General features: G+C 39.4%; 1 protein-coding gene across 4 annotated transcripts in view; it reads right to left on the reverse strand.

Annotated features, from left to right (window-relative positions):
- The window catches only part of LOC110162171 (polyhomeotic-like protein 1), a 32,484-nt gene that overhangs the window by 8,256 nt on the left and 5,004 nt on the right, over positions 1 to 19,224 (reverse strand). Inside the window, exons 3-14 of one of the 4 annotated variants that reach the window (XM_055156909.1) lie at positions 15,133 to 15,249; positions 14,637 to 14,708; positions 12,992 to 13,123; positions 10,597 to 10,752; positions 10,421 to 10,502; positions 8,763 to 9,095; positions 7,757 to 8,373; positions 5,802 to 5,937; positions 5,256 to 5,431; positions 4,706 to 4,790; positions 1,830 to 1,917; positions 676 to 928 (exon numbers count right to left, since the gene is read on the reverse strand). In XM_055156909.1, coding sequence (XP_055012884.1) covers positions 676 to 928; positions 1,830 to 1,917; positions 4,706 to 4,790; positions 5,256 to 5,431; positions 5,802 to 5,937; positions 7,757 to 8,373; positions 8,763 to 9,095; positions 10,421 to 10,502; positions 10,597 to 10,752; positions 12,992 to 13,123; positions 14,637 to 14,708; positions 15,133 to 15,249 — 2,247 coding nt within the window. Of the gene's footprint in view, positions 1 to 675; positions 929 to 1,829; positions 1,918 to 4,705; positions 4,791 to 5,255; positions 5,432 to 5,801; positions 5,938 to 7,756; positions 8,374 to 8,747; positions 9,096 to 10,420; positions 10,503 to 10,596; positions 10,753 to 12,991; positions 13,124 to 14,636; positions 14,709 to 15,132; positions 15,250 to 19,224 lie in introns of all 4 variants that reach the window. The other 3 variants (XM_055156908.1, XM_055156910.1, XM_055156907.1) reach the window with 3 other exon arrangements.

A 19,224-nucleotide genomic window follows, 5' to 3' on the forward strand; every position in this document is an offset into this window, starting at 1 on the left:
CAGTCGTCCCTCACTATAATGTGGTTCATCTTTCGTGGTCTCGCTGTTTCGCCGATTTTTTTTGGTGTAATTTTGCATACTTTTTTTAACAATGTATGAACGTGCATTGTGTTCCTCCCCCTGCGTCCTGATTGGCTAAGGGACTGTAGACCATTGTCAATCAATCTCCTCCGTGCCGTGTCTGTTCGAACTCTAGCAGTGTGATTCTGAAGTGCTTTATGTTTGCAAGTTTTCTCCCCAACAAAACCCACAATGTCGACAAAACGTTCTGCACCGAAGGCTCCTCTGGTCGCACCCAAAAGGCAGAGGAAGATGCTAACCATTGCTCGAAAACTTGGACTTCTGGACATGCTGAAGAAAGGTAGAAGTTACGCGGCTGTAGGGCATTTGTTACATTAAGAAGGAGTAAATTTACATAAGGACGACAGCAGCAATACGTTTTAAGAAGGATGCAAAAAGGGTTAACTGTCCTGTCTGAAAAAAGTGTATAAAGTTTGTGGTGAGAGGTTTTACAGCCTTAAAACAGATATAATAATTGTAAAATATAAAGTTGACTATGTTGCAGATTTCGCCTCTTAATGAACCTTTATAAATTAAGTCTTAAGGCTAATTACAGTGTAGTTATTATAGTGTCATTTTTATCATTCAGACATGTATAAAATAATAGTGATGAACCTTGTCTTGTGCAGCCCGTCCTGCGATCTTGGCACTGGCGATTTCAGAGCTGGTTCTCCTCGGGACTCTCCTCCGTACCGCTCCCCCCTCGTCCTCTGAGTTGGACCTCTCCCCCCGATCTCGGTCTCGGTCTCGGTCTCGATCTCGGTCTCGATCCCGGTCCTGGTCCTTGTTCCGGTCCTGGTTTTGGGCGTGGCTCTGTCTGGAGAAGGGCTGCCTGAAGCTCACGTTGTACCTGGGGAACCAATACATACTGTATCGTAGACAAAGAGTGACTATTCTGCACTGAACGGGATGAGCACAGACAAAACCAGTGACTTTAGCCTCATTCACTTTTAGCAGAATCTAAATGTGATGGGCAAAGAGACTGATAAATATACATAAATGATAAATATACGAACCAAATGTAACCTGTACTTTGTTTAGACCAATAATTCCCAAAGTCTTCATGTCATAATTTCAAAACAAAAAGTTAAATTATAAACCACAAAAACAGCCAAATCTGAAGAAATTTGCTAAATATTTTTATTTTTTGTTTAAACTTAAATGATCTTAGTTGTATATTTTGTTAAATGAATAGAACAATTTGTCACAAACACAATAAAATTTCACTGTATCCATGGTATGTCATTTTTGTAGATATTTAAATGATAATATATAAAAAAAGAATGCCTGAACCATTATTGCTTACATATTGTAATCTATGTAATTTATTTTCATATATTGATACACTAAAGTACCCTCATGGACCACTAGGAGGCCCCAGATCACTCTTTGGGAAGTACTGGTTTAGACAACAGCGTTATACAAGTGTACATTATAAAATATTAAAACAATGAAATACACATAAAGCTGATATGTGGAATGATATAAAAGCCACTCAGAATATATACAAATACATTTTAATAATAGTAAAATCGTGACGTTTCTTCTAACAAATATCGTAACACAAAATTTTTATCTCATGACATCCCTACTTTCTTCCAAAAAAGTAGCCAAAAAATTAAACGTCTTACAAAAAGTATTTCTAGTTACAGTAAAATTGATTTGCTCACATTATTTAAGAAGTGAAAATGTTGCGTAGCTTTGAAATGCGATTGGTTCTTCTGATATGGCTTTTATTGCAGGATATGAATACATGCTAAATGAAGTACCTCTTTGCACAGGACATAGAGCAGAAGCGTTTGGTGCCTCTGAACTGACTCTCGGGGGCAAAGTTCTTACAGTATTCACACTTCAGCACTGCAAGAGGAAACACAAAATAAAACATTATATTTTACGAAGTTCATGGCTTTCATATTATATAACTTGCATGAGCTTTTTAGTTGTATTTTGATAAATTCTTCCATGTTCGACTTGCTGTACCTGTATTTGTGGCTTGAGTGCTTAGAAAATTCCAGTATTCACCTACCCCCTATCACCTTGTGGACAGAATCGTACTGTTAACCGAAAGGAGGTTTCGAATAGGGCCCAGGAGAGATCACTAGATTCTTCATACATGCATGGATGGCTTATAAAATCTCTTGAGGCATATTTGTAAAGCGGGAACAACAATATAACATAAAAAGTCAATGGGCCTGTTTCTATTATTAAGCCATTTAAATCAAAATAGCTCTATTCACGCTTACGTCACAAAATCGGAAGATGTTTGGAAACATGCAGATGACGACTTCTGACATGGTTGGCAATGTGGTGATTGTAACTCTGACAAAATCTGGTTAAACTGAGAAAATGGCCTAGTTTTCTTCATCTAAATGTCATTGTAGTTTTTCTTTTTTCCTTTTATAATTTGCCTGTTAATTTGTGTACAGTTGTCCCTCGTTTTAACGTGTTTCACCTTTCGCGGTCTCGCTGTTTCGTGGATTTTTTTAGAGCAATTTTGCATCCTTTTTTTTTACAGTGTATGAATGTGCATTGTGTTCCTCCCCCTGCTTCGTGATTGGCTAAGGGACTGTAGACAATCAATCTCCTCTGTGCCTTGTCTCCTGTACAGTACAGAATGTGTTCAGTTTGCCAAATTTAAATAAATGTTGGATCTCTGGCAGTGTGATGCTGAAGTGCTGTATGTTTGCAAGTTTTCTCCCCAACAAAACCCACAATGTCGACGAAACATTCTGCACCGACAAAGGCTCCTGCGGTCGCACCCAAAAGGCAGAGGAAGATGCAAACCATCGCACAAAAAGTTGGACTTCTGGACACACTGAAGGAAGGTAGAAATTACGCGGCTGTAGGACGCCATTACGGAATAAATCAATCTTTGGTTCATTACATAAAGAAGGAGGAAAATAACATAAGGACAACAGCAGCAATAAGTTTTAAGAAGGAAGTAAAAAAGCGTTGTAACTGTCCTGTCTGAGAAAGGTGTAAAAAGTGTAAGTTTGTGGTGAGGGGTTTTACAGCCTTAAAACAGATATAATAATTGTAAAAAATAAAGCTGATCACTTCGCGTTTTTTGTCTATTGCGGGTTATTTTTTAGAACGTAACCCCCGCGATAAATGAAGGACCACTGTATTATGATTTGTCTAACAAAATACATTTTTTTATTGAGATTTAATTATAGCTTCCATTATGTTCAGCAGATGGACAGTTACAACCACTGCTGCTGAATCCATGGTTTTAACATATGCCCAGTTTCAGTAACTACATCGAAAGTCTCCATCCGCATGTTTCTAAACGTCTTCTGGTGAGCATGAATAGAGCCTATTGCCGTTTACAATTATCTCTTCCCAGTATGTAATGGTTTGACACTGTATAGCCCAAAAAAGCACAACATGTCTCCTTTAAGAAACAGGTATGTGAGTAATTTGAAACATGTGTCCATTATACTGTCTGCGTGTCCTTAGCTGTTGTGCTCCAGTGTCACTTTGAGGTGGGGAGTTCACCCTCGTAATTACAGCACATTCCTATGGCTCTTTCACTCAGACGCAGAAGTAAACACTGGGGGTTCTTCTGTTGTTTTAAGTATACTGCGCTGTATAACTGAGATGGAACTGTTTGTGTACTAAAGTCGTCGATTTCAAATATTTGTATAGTTGTTCTTTGTGTGTGTTAACAACCTTATCATACTGAACCTTTGGGTCACAAAACTGACTCTTGTGAGTTTTAAGTCATGTTAGAATGTTGTTACGTCCTCAAAAACATACTTGCACTGTGTTTCCAGTTTGAGAAAGGAACGCAATATGCTGGGTTTGTGTGAATGAAACACAGCTCCAGATGTATAAAATAGCATAATATGGGCTTTTTTTAAAAAACAATTTTTGGTACGACTTTATAATAACTACACCTTAATAAAGCTTTAACAAACACTTTATTCAAAGTTAGTAACTACCCTATTTTTCGGACTTTTTTCATGTTTTGGGTGTTTCCTGCGACTTATACTTCGGTGCGACTTATATATTAAAATTTTCAGACTGATAGCTGCGAGAGGGCGCTCTAGGCTTGTGTATCAGTTTTCTGCGCATGTCTCCGGCAGAAAAAGCCGCTGTCCTGCTGCTAATAGTGAAATATGCAGCAGAAAACAGTAATCGAGCAGCGGAAAGAAAGTTTGGAGTAAGGGAGAAATTTGTGAGGGACTGGCAGAAAGCAGGCATGAAGAACACAGCTTCACAGTAACAGGGCGGATTCATCACGCAACTTTCCTGGAAGTCACTGGATGACAAAGCATGGACTTCAGCATGGACTTCAGTGACAACCGAAGTTGTTTCGTAAACTTATGTTCTGTTGTTTATGCTATAGTTATCTGAATAACTCAATATGTTACGTTAACATATTAACGCCTATTCAGCCTGTTCTCTGTTCTGTTGTTATTACTATAACAATAGAACAGATAAAATGTTGGTTCCTGGTCCCTGATTTTATAAAATACATATTTTTTTTGGCTGGTGCGACTTATATTTTAGTTCGAAAAATATGGTACTTTATGGAGTTAGGGTATTAATTAAGTAGTTACTAAGTCTCAGTCATTCTTAATAAACTATTTGTCTTTTATGATTTAATTCTTCAACAAATATGTGTGAAAGTGAGTGTTACCTGGGGCTGGAGTTTCTGATTCGTTGTTTTCATGACTGTCATTAACAAGCTCCTCCCCCGAAGAGTCTTTCACTGGCCCACACACCTGTCAATCAAACACAACACAGTCACTATTTTCATCTTCACTTGCGAAGAGCAATATATTAAATAAACTACATTTGGATAATTAAAGGTGCACTATGTAACCTTTCTGCTGGAGGATCTGCCACCTGCCTGTCTATTGTTTTCAAGCAATAAAAACGCCTTCAATTCAATACATGCAATATAGACAAGATAGAATTTAATGCCATACTGTGAAACATTGCAGTACTGTATATTTTTGTATTTGTATTTTTTTAGTTTATTTAATTCTATATATATGCATGCCTTTTTATCATAGTTTACTTATATATCTATAGTTTACTACTATTATTCTAGTTTTATTGCAAAAGAAAGTCCCTAGTTTGTGAATTTTGTCCACCAACAACGGTAATACATCTGTGATCATAGAAACCAGCCAGTGGCAACCCCCCCATGATAAAAGTTACACAGTGCGTCTTTAAATCTGTACCTCACTCACAGGGAAAGGCTCCGCTCCCTCCTGGATAACGAAGCCTTCGATGAGGTGCGTGAGGACGTTGGGTTTGACCACAGCCTGAGGAGGAGCTCCGCGTTCTGATTGGACAGAACCACGAGAGACCGAAAGGACAGGGGAGACAGAGGAGGGGCGAGGGGGGGAGACGGAAGCTGAGGAGGGACAAAAGATGTATAAAGAAAGAAGGAACATGATCGTGAGACAGAATACCACTTTGAAGAAGCTATATCCTATTTGTTTCACTATTAAGGTAAAACTCTATTCTAGTGACTAAATGTTGTGAAAATGACTAATAAACTCATCATGGTAAATAATTAGAATGCTAGAAATGTCTTAGGAGTGTGAGGAATAAGTTTAGGTACAGCACATTTAAATGTTTGAATGTTTCTTGACAATAAATATGCAAAACTAGAAGTATGACAGGATAATCTAAGTAGTAGTACTCTTAGTGGTTGTTGTAGTAGCAGCAGTAGTAGTAGCAGTAGTAAAAATAGTAGTAGCAATAGAGGTAGTGGTACAAACCTGTTTCATTCTGATTGGTTGGGAGCGTAGAGTTGTGGTCTCTGATTGGTTGGAGTCGTGGAGGAGAGGGTCCATCTTCATCGTGAGCTGAGTTAGAGTCGGATTTTCTTTTGAGGGAACTGGCCGACTGCTTCCCCTAAAACAAAACAGGTTTGAGAAAAAACTGCAATATTACTACCATATGAGAAAATGTGAAGCTGATAAAACAAGTACCATCTATGTAAGGTTTTTATTAGATAGAAACGTACATAGCAACGATATGAAGAGCATACCACAGATGGTTGCCGGCGCTGTGCAAATATTGAATCAGTAGAGCCAAAAGTGACTCTTTCAGCACTGATTTCTGACATAGAACTAAATCAAAAGGAAGGTCTAGGGTAGAGAAATAATGTTTGTGCGTCATATCTTCTGTAAAATTAGGACTTTAGGCTTGTGATTAGATTTAACATGTCCAGGAGCAGTAGCATTTGTGAGAGAATTTAAAAAGAACTGCAGAAGTAATGCAATAACAGAAGATGCTTGTGGAGGTCTAAACTACAGGAAGAGAAGGTTTTAAACTTCGTGGATATTAGATCCACTGGCCTACAGGACTGGTATGACACTAAACCAACCTCATCCTCAGAGCAAGAGGTGAAAAACCCATTCATAATTTGTTGATTGCAGAAGAAATTATGCTAAATAAAAGCATTAATTACAATGAGCAAGTGTGTGTGACTGCTCAATTTGCATTTGCAATTTAAAATTTTAATGCACTTTTATAATATTAATTTATGGGAATGACATTTTTCTTTAGTATAAGTACTAGGACTGTCAAAAGTATTGAAAATCAGATATTAATCAATACTAAAACTAGTACCTAAACAAGACAGATTTAAACTAGATTTGAGAAGGAATCGATGCTAAAAAAGTCACATTCACACAGTCACAGAAATGAACCTCTCCTGAATAGCAAAAGAGAAATCCAATTTGTCAACAGCATTAAAGTTTATTTGGTTTTGGCCCTTTCGCAGCTCATCCAAGCTGCTTCTTCAGTTCATGTTCAGCTGAAGAACTGAAGAAGCAGCTTTGAAGATGCAAAACGTATTTGACCAAATACGCTTTTGTCCAGTTGACAAACTGAATTTCCCCTTTTGCCATGGATTCTACTAGCCTGATTCATCAGCCAGTTTCACTTCATTTCACTTCGTAGAAACCGTCTGACCTCGCAGTGTTAGAATTCGTTCGCTCGATGGTAGGTGGGTACTTTTCATCATTTAACCAATCGCTGCTATTTGGTCGTGACGTATGTAATGCGCCGTTGATGAGGCTAACTGGTATATTAAGCTTTTCTCAAATCCTGTAGGAATAACGTCTTTCCCCTTGATGAAATTCACCGAACATTCTCTTTGTTCCGTCTTTAAATCCTCGATCTCAGGAATCGTTGACAGCATTGAATGTATGGCTCTTCACTGATTGGCTGGTGCCCGAACTTGCACTTCCGGGGTTTTTGCGAACCGTCTAGTGTATTCTGATTCCTGACCTAGTCACTGGAGAGAAATGAAATTGAGCGGAGGCACAAGGTGGTGCCAGCCTGGCTAGGATTCTACCAGGACGACTGAGGGATTTACACACTTCCTGAATTGCTTTAGAATGATGTTGAGCTGTATCACAACAAGTATAAGAGCACATAGACTAGTATATGCACATGACCCACTATGGAACCTACCTGGACCACTGAGGATTACACAAATATAAGACCAAATGGGAACAGAAAAGAAAGTACTGTGATTTAATGTTGAAAATCACATTCTATTGTCTAAATAAAGAGTGTTTTTTATCATTGTAGTATAAGAATCGGTATCAAGTATCAAGTCTAATTGTTAGTATCAAATAGTGTTTAACATTTTAGAATCAGAATAACACTAGTAGAGTTACAATATGTACAGTGTTGAGCCCAATATACCGTACTGTGTTACCTGTGTGGTGTTGCTTCTCGCTGAATCCCCATTGGTCACTGCACGTTGCTCGTCCGTCGCCCCTGACAACCGTGACGACGGAGACGCGTTACACTTCTGGGAGGCAGGGGCGGGACTCGGCGTCACGTGTCCGTTCTGTCCCGCGCTCTGATTGGTCTGTGGATGCACTTGCGACACCTGGGCCAGTGGGGGGGCCTCGCTTGGGGACTGCAGTGTCTTTAGCCCCACCCCTCTCCCCACCACTCCGCTTTCTCTGGACGCTATCGACGCTACCATCGTCAACAAGCTAGAAGAGCTACTCAAAACCGAAGTCCCGTCTTGGTTGCAGCTGTTTCGCGCCAAAGCTAACGCCTGGGTGCTGCCTAAAGTGCTGGGTCGTGCTCCTACGATTTGCACGGGGATGTGGGGGGCCTGGTGGGAGGAGCTTGTGGAGGTGGGCGGAGCTGGTAGGATGGGGGGAGGGTTCCGTGTGGGCAGTTGGAGGGGGAGTCTCAGTCCCTGCAGGGTCTTGGGTTGGATCGGAACCGGACCATTGCCGGATTTGTCCGAACCCAAAGCGCTTTTCTGTAGAGGCTGACGAGAGTGAAGCTGCGCGGAAAGTAGGTGGGGCCCATCACCTGCGGAAAGAAAGTTACAAACAATTACATCCATTACATCCAAGATACATTCAAAAACACTTTCTTTCTAGTAACTTCTTTTTACCCCAACTCACCCTTGAACAAGTAGTTACTAAGCCTAAATCATTCTTCATATTTTACTTGTACAGTATATTATATTAGCAATAAAACCTGAGAAGATCCTGCAAATGAATAAGCTTATGTGATAAGTTGAAAACCATATTATTTCCATGGAGACCAGCAAGAGACAGACCCCCTACCAGAAAAGTCCCATAGCTGACCTTTAAATCTACAGTCATATTGATTGAATATTGACTAATTTGTGAATGTTTCCAGCTATGCACCACAATGCTTCATGTTTGTGAGTTCTGTACCCGACTTCTCCGCACCGAGGGAGCTCTTCTGCAGCGGCTGCACCACCAGCGTCTGTGCGTTGACGGCGGGTTTGATGGTGGCCGTGTATCCGTGGGTCTGGGAGGTGGAGGTTTGGACCAGGATGTGAGCGGCGGTGGGGGCGGAGGAAGTGAGGGTCCTGGGGCCGTGGAGCAGGAGCTGGGAGAGGGGGATGGATGAGGTGGAGGAGGAGCCAGACGAGGAGGAGGCGGTCTGGGCTTTGAGGCTGTTGGGAGCGGGGTACGTGGGGATCTTTATGTGGGACTGAACGGGTTTGGATGGAGACTGGGGCGTCGACTGGTGGGACGGTTGGACCAGGGAAAATGGAGCTGGAAGAGGAGAGAAAAAAGAAATAAAGATTGAATTTTCTAGCTACTGTTTCCTGTCTGTCCAATCACCTCAAACAATTCAACCCATAGCTTGATAAACATTCAACGGATAATTTGCAGCTGATAGGACTTGAGACTTGACTTGGTAAAATGGACTAAGAACATTTAAAAAGGAAACAGTAACTAAATTAATTTCTACAACTCTTATTTACTCCATAAATACTCATATATGAATATACTATAATTTTTTAAGTACAATTAATAAAAAAAATCATTTAAATTGAAAAAATCAAAGCTGAATTTGGTACTTTGGTTTAAAGACTTGAAACTCAATTTGAACTTGCCTGTATTTGACTTGGGACTTGACTCGGACTTGAGGTCAAAGACTTGAGACTTACTTGAGACTTGCAAAACAATGACTTGGCCCCACCTCTGCCTGTTACTCAAGTTAGACTTTAATTTGTGCTTTATTTTAACATAATCTGACCATAAAGAACGGACTTAGCAGGAATTCCAGGTGACATGCTTTCTGCTACAAGTCCCTCTTAAATACGGTGACCAGATTTTCAAAATCAAAAACTGGGACATGGCCGGTTTGTCATGGTTGGTAATAATAAAATTGTGAAACGAGTGCGTAATTAAGGAAAATTGTTCTGCACTCGGCCCATTCATGACTTATCGTGAGTCACTATAGTCACATTTGCTTTGTGTTTTGGTCATTTTTAAGCAGCTTTTCTGTATTTTACCTAAACAAATGACAATTAATGCCTCTCTTTACTGCTGGCATGTGTCAGATTTGTCAAAAATAGAGACATCAGGGACATTTCTTGTATAAAACTGGGACAAATTACTGGTTTATATCAATCTGCTGGGACGGGGGACACAGGGCTCAAAACTGGGACTGTCCAGGATAAATAGAGACATCTAGTCAGCCTACTCTTAAAACATTAAACATTGCAGCCACAAACGAGACAACAGTTTTTCAGTTAGTCACTCTCAAACTCTTTTGTGCTTCAGACTATTGTAAACTAGACTGGTGTTTGCTTATGTGTGTACTGTGTCACCATGGACAGCTGGACATTGTTTTTGAAAGAAATATCCAAATTTCTGGTCCACAAATGCTGAACCTTATTATTATTTGTTTGGGACTGGCTCCACAAACTTATCATAATAATCTTGTGTCTTTACTTCCTTTCAGTTGACAACCATCATGTCTTTAGAGGTGAATAATGGCACCAATTTCAGAAGCTGCTAATGGGTATTGTAATATCTTATGAACACAACTGATTTAATTAAAAATATTGCCAATATATTTCTTCTCTCACCAGATTCACTCCTGTCCGGTGCTTCAGTCTTGACCCCCCCAGTTTTTGGAGTAGGTGCACTTCGGATGGCTAAATTCTGAGCCTATAAAATGAATAAAACAATGTAAAAGTTGGACCTGCACTAAATACATTTCATATTAGATAAATGAATCAGGACAAATAGTTAATTTCTTCACCTGCTCATTATCCTGTGCACCACTGGATGCGTTTACTTCCTGGTTCTGTTGCTGAGGTGGTGGTTGCTGGGTGACGGTTGCCACAGCAGCGGTTGCCGTGGAGCTGGGCATGAAGATGAGCTGAGGGGAGATAGGTGTACGCAGTGACCTATTCACCTGAAACACAGAGCAGTGACCCACAGGTGAGTGAAGGAGTATTCATACAGACTACCATATATACAAAAAACAGATGTCTTGAGCAGTATATGCATAGTTACGTTACAAGTTTGTACATGTTGGTGTAGTGGTGTATTTGAATTCAATATTAAATTGAGACTAGACTGACATTGGTTTGATGTAGATAAAATGCCTATGACAAGTTAACCTTTATATTATATTTAAAGCATCAAAATAATGTGTTTCTTCTGTAAATTGTGCCCAACTTTTGGAATCTCCTAGTGTGATGACATCAGTATCCAACTCTCTAAAACTCTGCACTTCCTGTAATTTTCAACATATTGTTCAGTTTTGTTCACAATTTGCTTCTTGATTGGTGTAGAATTATAATTTATATTTGCAACAGGTATTAATCCCACCAAAATACATCAAAATTTGAGAATAATCCACACTATGGCCTTTAAAATGGCTCTACCCCGATGGGTAAAAGCTGAAATATGTCTGCTGACAGCCAGTTGCAATGATATTAGGGGCGGGCGATTTGTCAAAAGAAAACACACATTTTTTAGATCTGAGGTCACTATTTCATGTTCTACTTAGTACATTTTTATCAGTCATTACTGTCATCTGCTGCTTCTGAGAGTTCATACTTCACAGCAGTTGGTTAACTCCATATGTCACTCATGACGAGGGCTGACTAAGGAGCAGTGGGTGGGTAAGCGTGTACGTTTGGGCAAAAAACTGCGTTAAAGGTGCATTGTGCATCTTTTCTGGTGGAGCGACCAGCATCTGCTCGTCTCCATGGAGATGTTATTGCTTTCCCTGGAATGTTCCATGGTATGACATTAAACATATGACTCTAGCATTTACTTTCAGGTCCATACCAGCCAGAACAAACTGACTCAGGGACAGCTTCTTTCCCAAAGCTGTCACTATACTGAACTCAACTTTGCACTGAGAACTGTTTATTTGTTTTTGTTTTTTTTCACTTTGAAGGAGCAGCTCTGCATCTCATTATACTGTGTATAATGACAATAAAGGCTTTCTATTCTATTCTATTTATTCATTACAGGATTTTCCACTCCTCAAAAATACAATAATTCCTTCTGTGAATAGGGGCAACTCTCCACAGATCTGAATTGTAATGTAGCGTAGTGCTGCAATGAGCTTGTCTCCCTCGTGATAGACAGGTTTAATCTATATTGTGGAACATTCTAAAGAGGTAATATTTCCATGGTGACTCCACAACAAATATTACGCAGTGCACCTTTAAACTGAAAAGCATCATCACAAAGCTACATCACAATATCCAACAGCATATTGTAACAAGATTAGAATATTTATTAGCCCAGTCCTAATTGCTGTTTAGGAGTCCCTGTTGTCCCTGCTGTTTCCTGTGCGTGTGCTCAGTGCGGCGTCTGTGTCGTGCTGCTCAGAGACCACTCGTCTCTGTCACAGCACTCAGCCCCCATGAGTGGCTGAGTCAGGACCCCTGCGCTACTCATCACAGCACACAACTAAGACACAAAGAATCATAAAGTAAAGCTCTGCAGTGACTGAAAGTGAATCAGAGCTAAAAGTGCACTGAGTAACTTTTCTGGTAGAGAGTCTGTCAAATGCTTTTCTCCATGGAGATGTTATTGCTTTGTCTGGAATGTTTCACAATGTGGTATTAAACCTTTCTATCTTCACGGAGACCAAACCAGGACAAATTACAGTTACAGGAGAGACTACTCCGCTCACAATCAGCATGCGTTTTTCTTAGTATTTTTGAGCTATAAAACCACCTGGAATTGAATAAATGTAAAGTAGAGCTGTTTAATGTCATATTGTGGAACACTCGAAGTAGAGGAGTGACATATCCATAGGCAATTAATTGCATTTTAATTAAGATCGCGATTCAGTCATTTCAAATGATCAATGTTCAGCTGGCGTTTCAGACTTTTGAGTCTACAGACAATTCTCTGTCAGTGGTTTGGAGAAGAATGTACTCTAGATGGAGAAATAAAATCAAAGTTTGTATTTTTTATGTTTAGGAAATTATTTGCTTTAGAATTCTAAAATTGAAAATTGTGTTGATCAATATGAGCTTTTTATTTTGTGATACCGCCAAGTCCTAATCAGACCACAGGGCTCTGCAGTTACAGAAAGTGCAAGAAGTTCACTATGAATACTTGAGAGATATTTAAAAGTAGATATATTTATTCTGTCAGGCAAAATAAAGATATGCAGGACTCACCCTTAGGTACATCTGACCCTGTCCTCCAGCCGCTCCACTGAACAGCACTGATTGGCTGATGGTTGACGTGGCAGAGGCGTTGATTGGCCGGCTGCTGCTGGGGGCAGAGCTAGACCCAGAAGTGGCACTGGCCTGAAAACATACGAAAATACAAAAACACTGATATAAACTTATATCAGAAACTGATATAATGGGAGTTGGCGCTGCCGATAGCCGATATAATCACCGATATATTTAGTGATGTAAAAATTCACTGTAAATCTTGAATTGTTTAAAAAACTTAGGTTTGGCTCTAGTGGATTCTAAACTGGGTTTATTTAGGCAACATTTATTGTTATTCTGACTCTTTACATCATATTTACATACAGTAGATTGGCCTAATGGCATTTTTGCATCACATTCTAGCTACTAGTGATGGGTATTCCAGTTTTTTTTTTGGGAGAACCGGCTCTTTTGGCTCGGCTCACTAAAGCAGCTGGCTCTTTCGGCTCCCAAGCGACTCTTGAGATTGTTTTGTTGCAAGCAGGACTAAACCAGAACTGAACCAGGACTGAAAAAGGACTAAACCAGATTTAAACCATGTGTGAAACAGGACTAAACCAGAACTTAACCAGGTCTGAGTGTCGGGACTCGGTTTCTATCTCTCTCCCTCACTCGAGCCCAAGATTAGTCCTGGTTTATTCATTTTATGTTGAACTACAGCCAAATATGCACTTTTTAAAAAAATCCTATGCACACGCAGATTTCTGAACGTTTCGTTTTCAGCCGCTGCTGCTGTCAAACTACGGCTCTACAAGCGGCTTGAAGAGAAAAAGTGAGAAAAAGAGAAAACACGGCTCCCAATAAGAAACATGCTCCCGTCGTTCCCTTCAAAGAGCCGGCTCTAAGAGCCGCTTCGATCGCGACCGACCCGTAACTCCTAGCTAGAAAAGAAACTACCGCTATTAGCCTTTAGCCGTAAAAACGTGCGCACCGCGGTAATTAATTATATGCATAAATGTGGATCATTCACACGTCTATTCACAGCTCATTTACATATCAATGCTGGTCCAGTAACAAATATACGGACAATACAGTCACTTTACAATAGGCCAATAGAAAACAGCCTGTTTATGTGCGGGAGCTACAGCAGCTAATCGCTAACAGATAACCCCTTCAAAGTCGACATATTTCCAACACTCACCGCTCACACAGGCTCCTCCTCACATCACAAGTCTGCACTAATAAATGTCCTTTTAATCCAGACTCAAACCGATTGTCCATAAAAAGAATATAATCTCAGTGTTGCGCACGGCTGCGGGTGTAAACAAACACACGTGAAGTGACGTGACTCTGGGGGTGTGTTCAGGGACAATACGGACACAAATTACACCGCAAATAAATACTGATGCAGAGCCACATATTAGGACATCGATCTGTCTATAAATTGGATTAAATGAACATAATGTCGAGAGTCTAAGCTTTATAACGAGGTATAACATGCCCACGTGAAATATCGGCCCATATCAGCAAGCATATCGGCCGATAGCCGATATGTCTCCAGGTGCCCATTTTGGCCGATAATATCGGCCAGCCGATATATCGGTCGGGCTCTATTAAGAATAGCATTGCTTAAATTAGAAATAAAAATAAAACGTCGACGTACAGATGTGGTGCTGGTGGTCTGAGTGGAGCTGCTGCTGGACGGACTCGATTGACGACTCGCAGCTAAAGTCGCCTGGAAGAGAAAGTAAAATGAAGTTTCATAAGACTTTATTACTCACTTCAAAGCCACTGAGAGAACCAATGCATAATTTACTGTAATAGTTTCTATAATATGTTTCCACATTCAATGTCTGATTGGGGAACAAAGATCCACGTTTTATTACCTAATCAAAAATGTATAGGGATTATAAGGATTTTTATGCACAACAGCAGAAAGACAAATCCATGGAGTGAGGTAGCTTGAATTCTGGAAGTGACTGTTTGTAGTTTGACCTGCCTTTTCACAGAAGCTGTTTACTAGTATTTCTGTACTGTCTGAATAATGTTTGCTTTTGCTAATGCTTTTACCAATTCCAGGTCTTCCCCCATGTCATCCAAGAATTCCTTTACTTGACCACGCCCTCCTCTCACCTTAATAACAAAATGTCCTCTCTCACCTTGACCTGTTGCACGGCGGCCAGGTTTTGCAGTTGGGCGTTGTTGATTTGCTGTTGGAGCATGAGCTGCTGGAAATACTGCGCTGCGTTGGGCTGCCTCTGTAATGCCTGGAGTGCCTGAGGAGAAAGAAAACAAATATATACTAATGTTATTCTATATGGAATGACGAAGAGTAGTTTATGTGTGTGTTTCCATGTAATGCTTGGAGAGAAATGAGAGAAATATAGAATTAAAGGTCCTATATTACACACAACTGAGAGATTTTAGTCATGTTATATTGCTGTTACTTCATTAAAAACATACCTGGCAGGGATGTAACGATAACCGAAATATCGTGATATCGTATCGTCAAAGTTCTCACAATAATACCGTGGACCATCACAATATATCAAATTACAAGTCTCTTTGCTTAAATGAAGAGTTATGGTGCAGCAATAGCTAAAAAAAGACAGAGTGAACTACATAGACCATGATCCTTTGCTCCATTTCAGTGTAGACTACAAGAAGAAATAACAGTTCTAAGCACTTTTAAGTCTTAGTTCTTTGGTCTTGTCAAGACATTTGAAGAAGAAAAAGTAGCATATTAACAGTTTTAGCTGTTTAGCCTCCACAAAATATCGCAATAAATATCGTACCGTGAGATGTATATCATGAAAATATTGTAGCAAGAGATTTGGATATTGTCATGAGTTTTCCCATGATATCGCAATAAATATCGTACCTTGAGATTCATACTGTGATTATATCGTATCGGGAGACTTGGATATTGGTACACCCCTAATACCTGGAGGTGTGTTTTGTTTCATTCATATATGTTTGATATGAGTCTGTCTACATTTTCAAAGCTCAAAATGCTCTGTTCCACTTTGTGATGTCATGAAGCGATAGTCTGAAAGTTAACAGCTGCTTATTACCATTGATTAGTAGAGAATTTAATACAAAATTGATTTCAACAGCACATTTTCAGGCACCTGTGATCAATATATGGTTCTCATAAGGTTTTAGATTTTCAATAAACACGTAAGAGTGACTAACTGAAAAACTCTTGCCTAATGCTTTGAGAAGGACCTAACTAGGGCTGGGTATCATTAAGAAGTTGTCGATACGATACATACCTCGATACAGTGAGCTTTCAATTCAATACAATATATTTCAAATTGATTCGATACAGTTCAATAAAAAATAAAGCTTAACTCATGTCTGTCTTTATTAAACCACTTCTTGTGCAAAGTTACTCATCAAACAATGAAAATGTCCAATGTGTTGCATGAAAAAGTTTGCTTCCTCTGAAAAAGCAACAAAACTGTAGCTCAGTAACAAAATAATTTAGTAAAATATACCAAAAAATGCTCTTGGCGATATATCGATACAGCAGCCCACAATATTGATTCTGTATCATCACATTAAACAATACGATATCGATATTTAGATTTTTTTGCACATCCCTAGACCTAACAGTAGTAACATCTGCTCACCTGGTGTAGTTTCAACTAAGTCAGTCATTTCTGCTCAGATTGTGTTGAAATGAAGCTCAAATTAAAGTCTAACAAAGCCTCAGACAGAGTGTGCCTACAGTTAGCATCACACTAACACGGAATGTTGATGACATCAGATGCAAAGTATCAACAGACAGAACAATATACAAAGCCTGCAAACCCCGAAAATACGAAATGTAATCTCCATATGTGAGTGTGCCTCAGGAGCTTAAGACAAACAGAGAAATGTAGTTATATTGTGCATGTGTGTGTGTTTACAGGAGCTACAGAGCCACGGTCTACGGCTCGGAAAAAACATGCATTTGTGAGTCAGTTTGAAGGATGAGCTGCCACAGGACGCCAGATGGAGCAAGAAATCATAAAGAAACATGAGAGAATGAGGGCTGTGAAGAAATCATGGACAAAAGACAGCTTTATAACTCCATACACTGCAGAAAGTTACATTATTGGGTTGTCTATAACCAAAGCCCGAAATACTCTGTTCTATCTTGTAATGTCAAGTTAACAGCAACCTTTTACCTTTAGTTTAGTACAGAACTGAAATTCTACAGCATAAATGATGCAAAAGTGTTTTTAGTTTGAGAGAAGAACTCAGTGTAAATCTGCAGGGTTTGTGCATTAGACATGTGTGAACGAAACAAAAAACAACTCCAGGTCTGTTTGTTTGTTTAGATCTGAAAATAGTGTAATATTGCTTGATCACTGACAATTAAAAATAAGGACATAACGATATTCAACTCTCACAGTACAATAAATATCGCAATCATTTGTGGAGATTAAAAAAAGTGTGATTATGCTACTTTTTCCACTTAAAATAATCTGTGTGTCATTCATTCATTCATTTTTCAAAATAAATCCAAAAATAAGAAAACAAAAAAAAACTACTGTCTTCTTCATTATTTGTCTCCAAAATCAAAAAACAGATAATGATTCGTTTTTTTTCAGTTTTCGATTTTGTGTTTAAAGCAATAATGGAAAAAACAGATAACGGCTGTTTCCCGTTTCCTTGACTTAAACTGCGATGCCGGACTTTTACACCGCATACGGATGAACCAGGACTAAACCAAGACTAAACCAGGACTAAAACATGTCTATACCAGGTCTAAACCAGGTTTAAACCGGTCTCAGTCCTAGTCTCAGTCCTGGTCCTGGTCCAGGTCCAGTCCCGGTCTCAGTAAAAAACTGGACTAAACCAGGACTAAACCAGAACTGAACCAGGACTAAACCAGAACTGAACCAGGACTGAACCAGGAGTGTCGGGACTGGCGTGGACGTGCGCCTGCGTAGACTGTCGGGTGATCAGGAAACTGGGACCAGACTAGGACCAGACCGGGATTGAGACCAGGACTGAGACCTGGTTTAGTCCTGGTTCAATTCTGGTTTAGAGATAGTTTAGACCGGTTTAGTCCTGGTTTAGTCCTGGTTCAGTCCGTATGCAGCATAAAAGTCCTTCATCGCAGTTTAAGTCACGGAAACGGGAAATGGCCATCATCCGTTTTTTCCATTATTGAATTAAACCCAAAATTGAAAAATAAAAAACGAATCATTATTCCTTTTTTCATTTTGGTTTTGGAGACAAATCATGAAGAAAATTGTTGTTTTTTTCATTCTCTTATTTTTGGTTTTATATTGAAAAACGAATGAACGAATGACACACAGATTTAAAATGCCTTGACAAGCCTTTAGTTCTGTCATAATCCAAAGAACTAGGATTTAAAAGTGATTAATAACAGTTATTTCTTTACGTAGTCTGTATTGAAATGGCGCAAAGGATCATGGTCTATGTAGTTACCTCTGACGCCACACTATAGCAATGAATTTAAGTCAAGACAATATACTGTGATGGCCCACGATATTACTGTGAGACTTTTGACAATATGATAGCACAACATATTGACTGTTATTACATCCCTAATTAGAAATAACTAAATCTCGATCTTAATTAAAATTTGAGTAATTGCACAGCCTCAGGAGACAGTAGCAGATTTAGATTTCGACAGCCCAGCGCAGAGACAGATGGAGGGAGGGGCTGTGTGCTTCAGTGGGAGTGCTCCTGTCGGCTCCTGTCTACTCCTGCCTGCTCCTGTCTGCTCCTGTCTGCTCCTGATATATGAGATACGCCTGTCGCTGTAATAAGTTTAAGCAGAAGGAGCAGAGGAGCGTGCGTTCGAGAGAGGGGAGCAGACAGAGATGAATGGGTCAGAGAAACAGCCCCCATGGATCCAAACGATAAACTACAGGAGACTGTCAGAGAGCTGCCAATGAGAACTTAAATCACGCATGAGTCTACATTTTAAGCACATGCATCAATACTTATTCCTCTAAAACATTTTTGTAATAATAGGATAGCTGATATTTTTGGATAGAATTTGACAGAAGAATTTGGATAGAAGAAAAACACATTTACATATTTGAATAACAAACTCACTCTTAATATTAGAGGCTTATTTTATAAATTTACCATATCTTCCCTCATTAATTAGGTACTAATTAGGTATATTAGGAATGTAACAATAACTGAAATATCGTGGTATCGTATCATCAAAGTTATATCAATAATATTGTAGACATTCACATATATCGGATTACAAGTCT

This window comes from Boleophthalmus pectinirostris, unplaced genomic scaffold (assembly GCF_026225935.1).
Source record: "Boleophthalmus pectinirostris isolate CB_2022bp ecotype Guang Dong unplaced genomic scaffold, ASM2622593v1 HiC_scaffold_21, whole genome shotgun sequence".
Classification (NCBI taxonomy): Eukaryota; Metazoa; Chordata; class Actinopteri; order Gobiiformes; family Gobiidae; genus Boleophthalmus; species Boleophthalmus pectinirostris.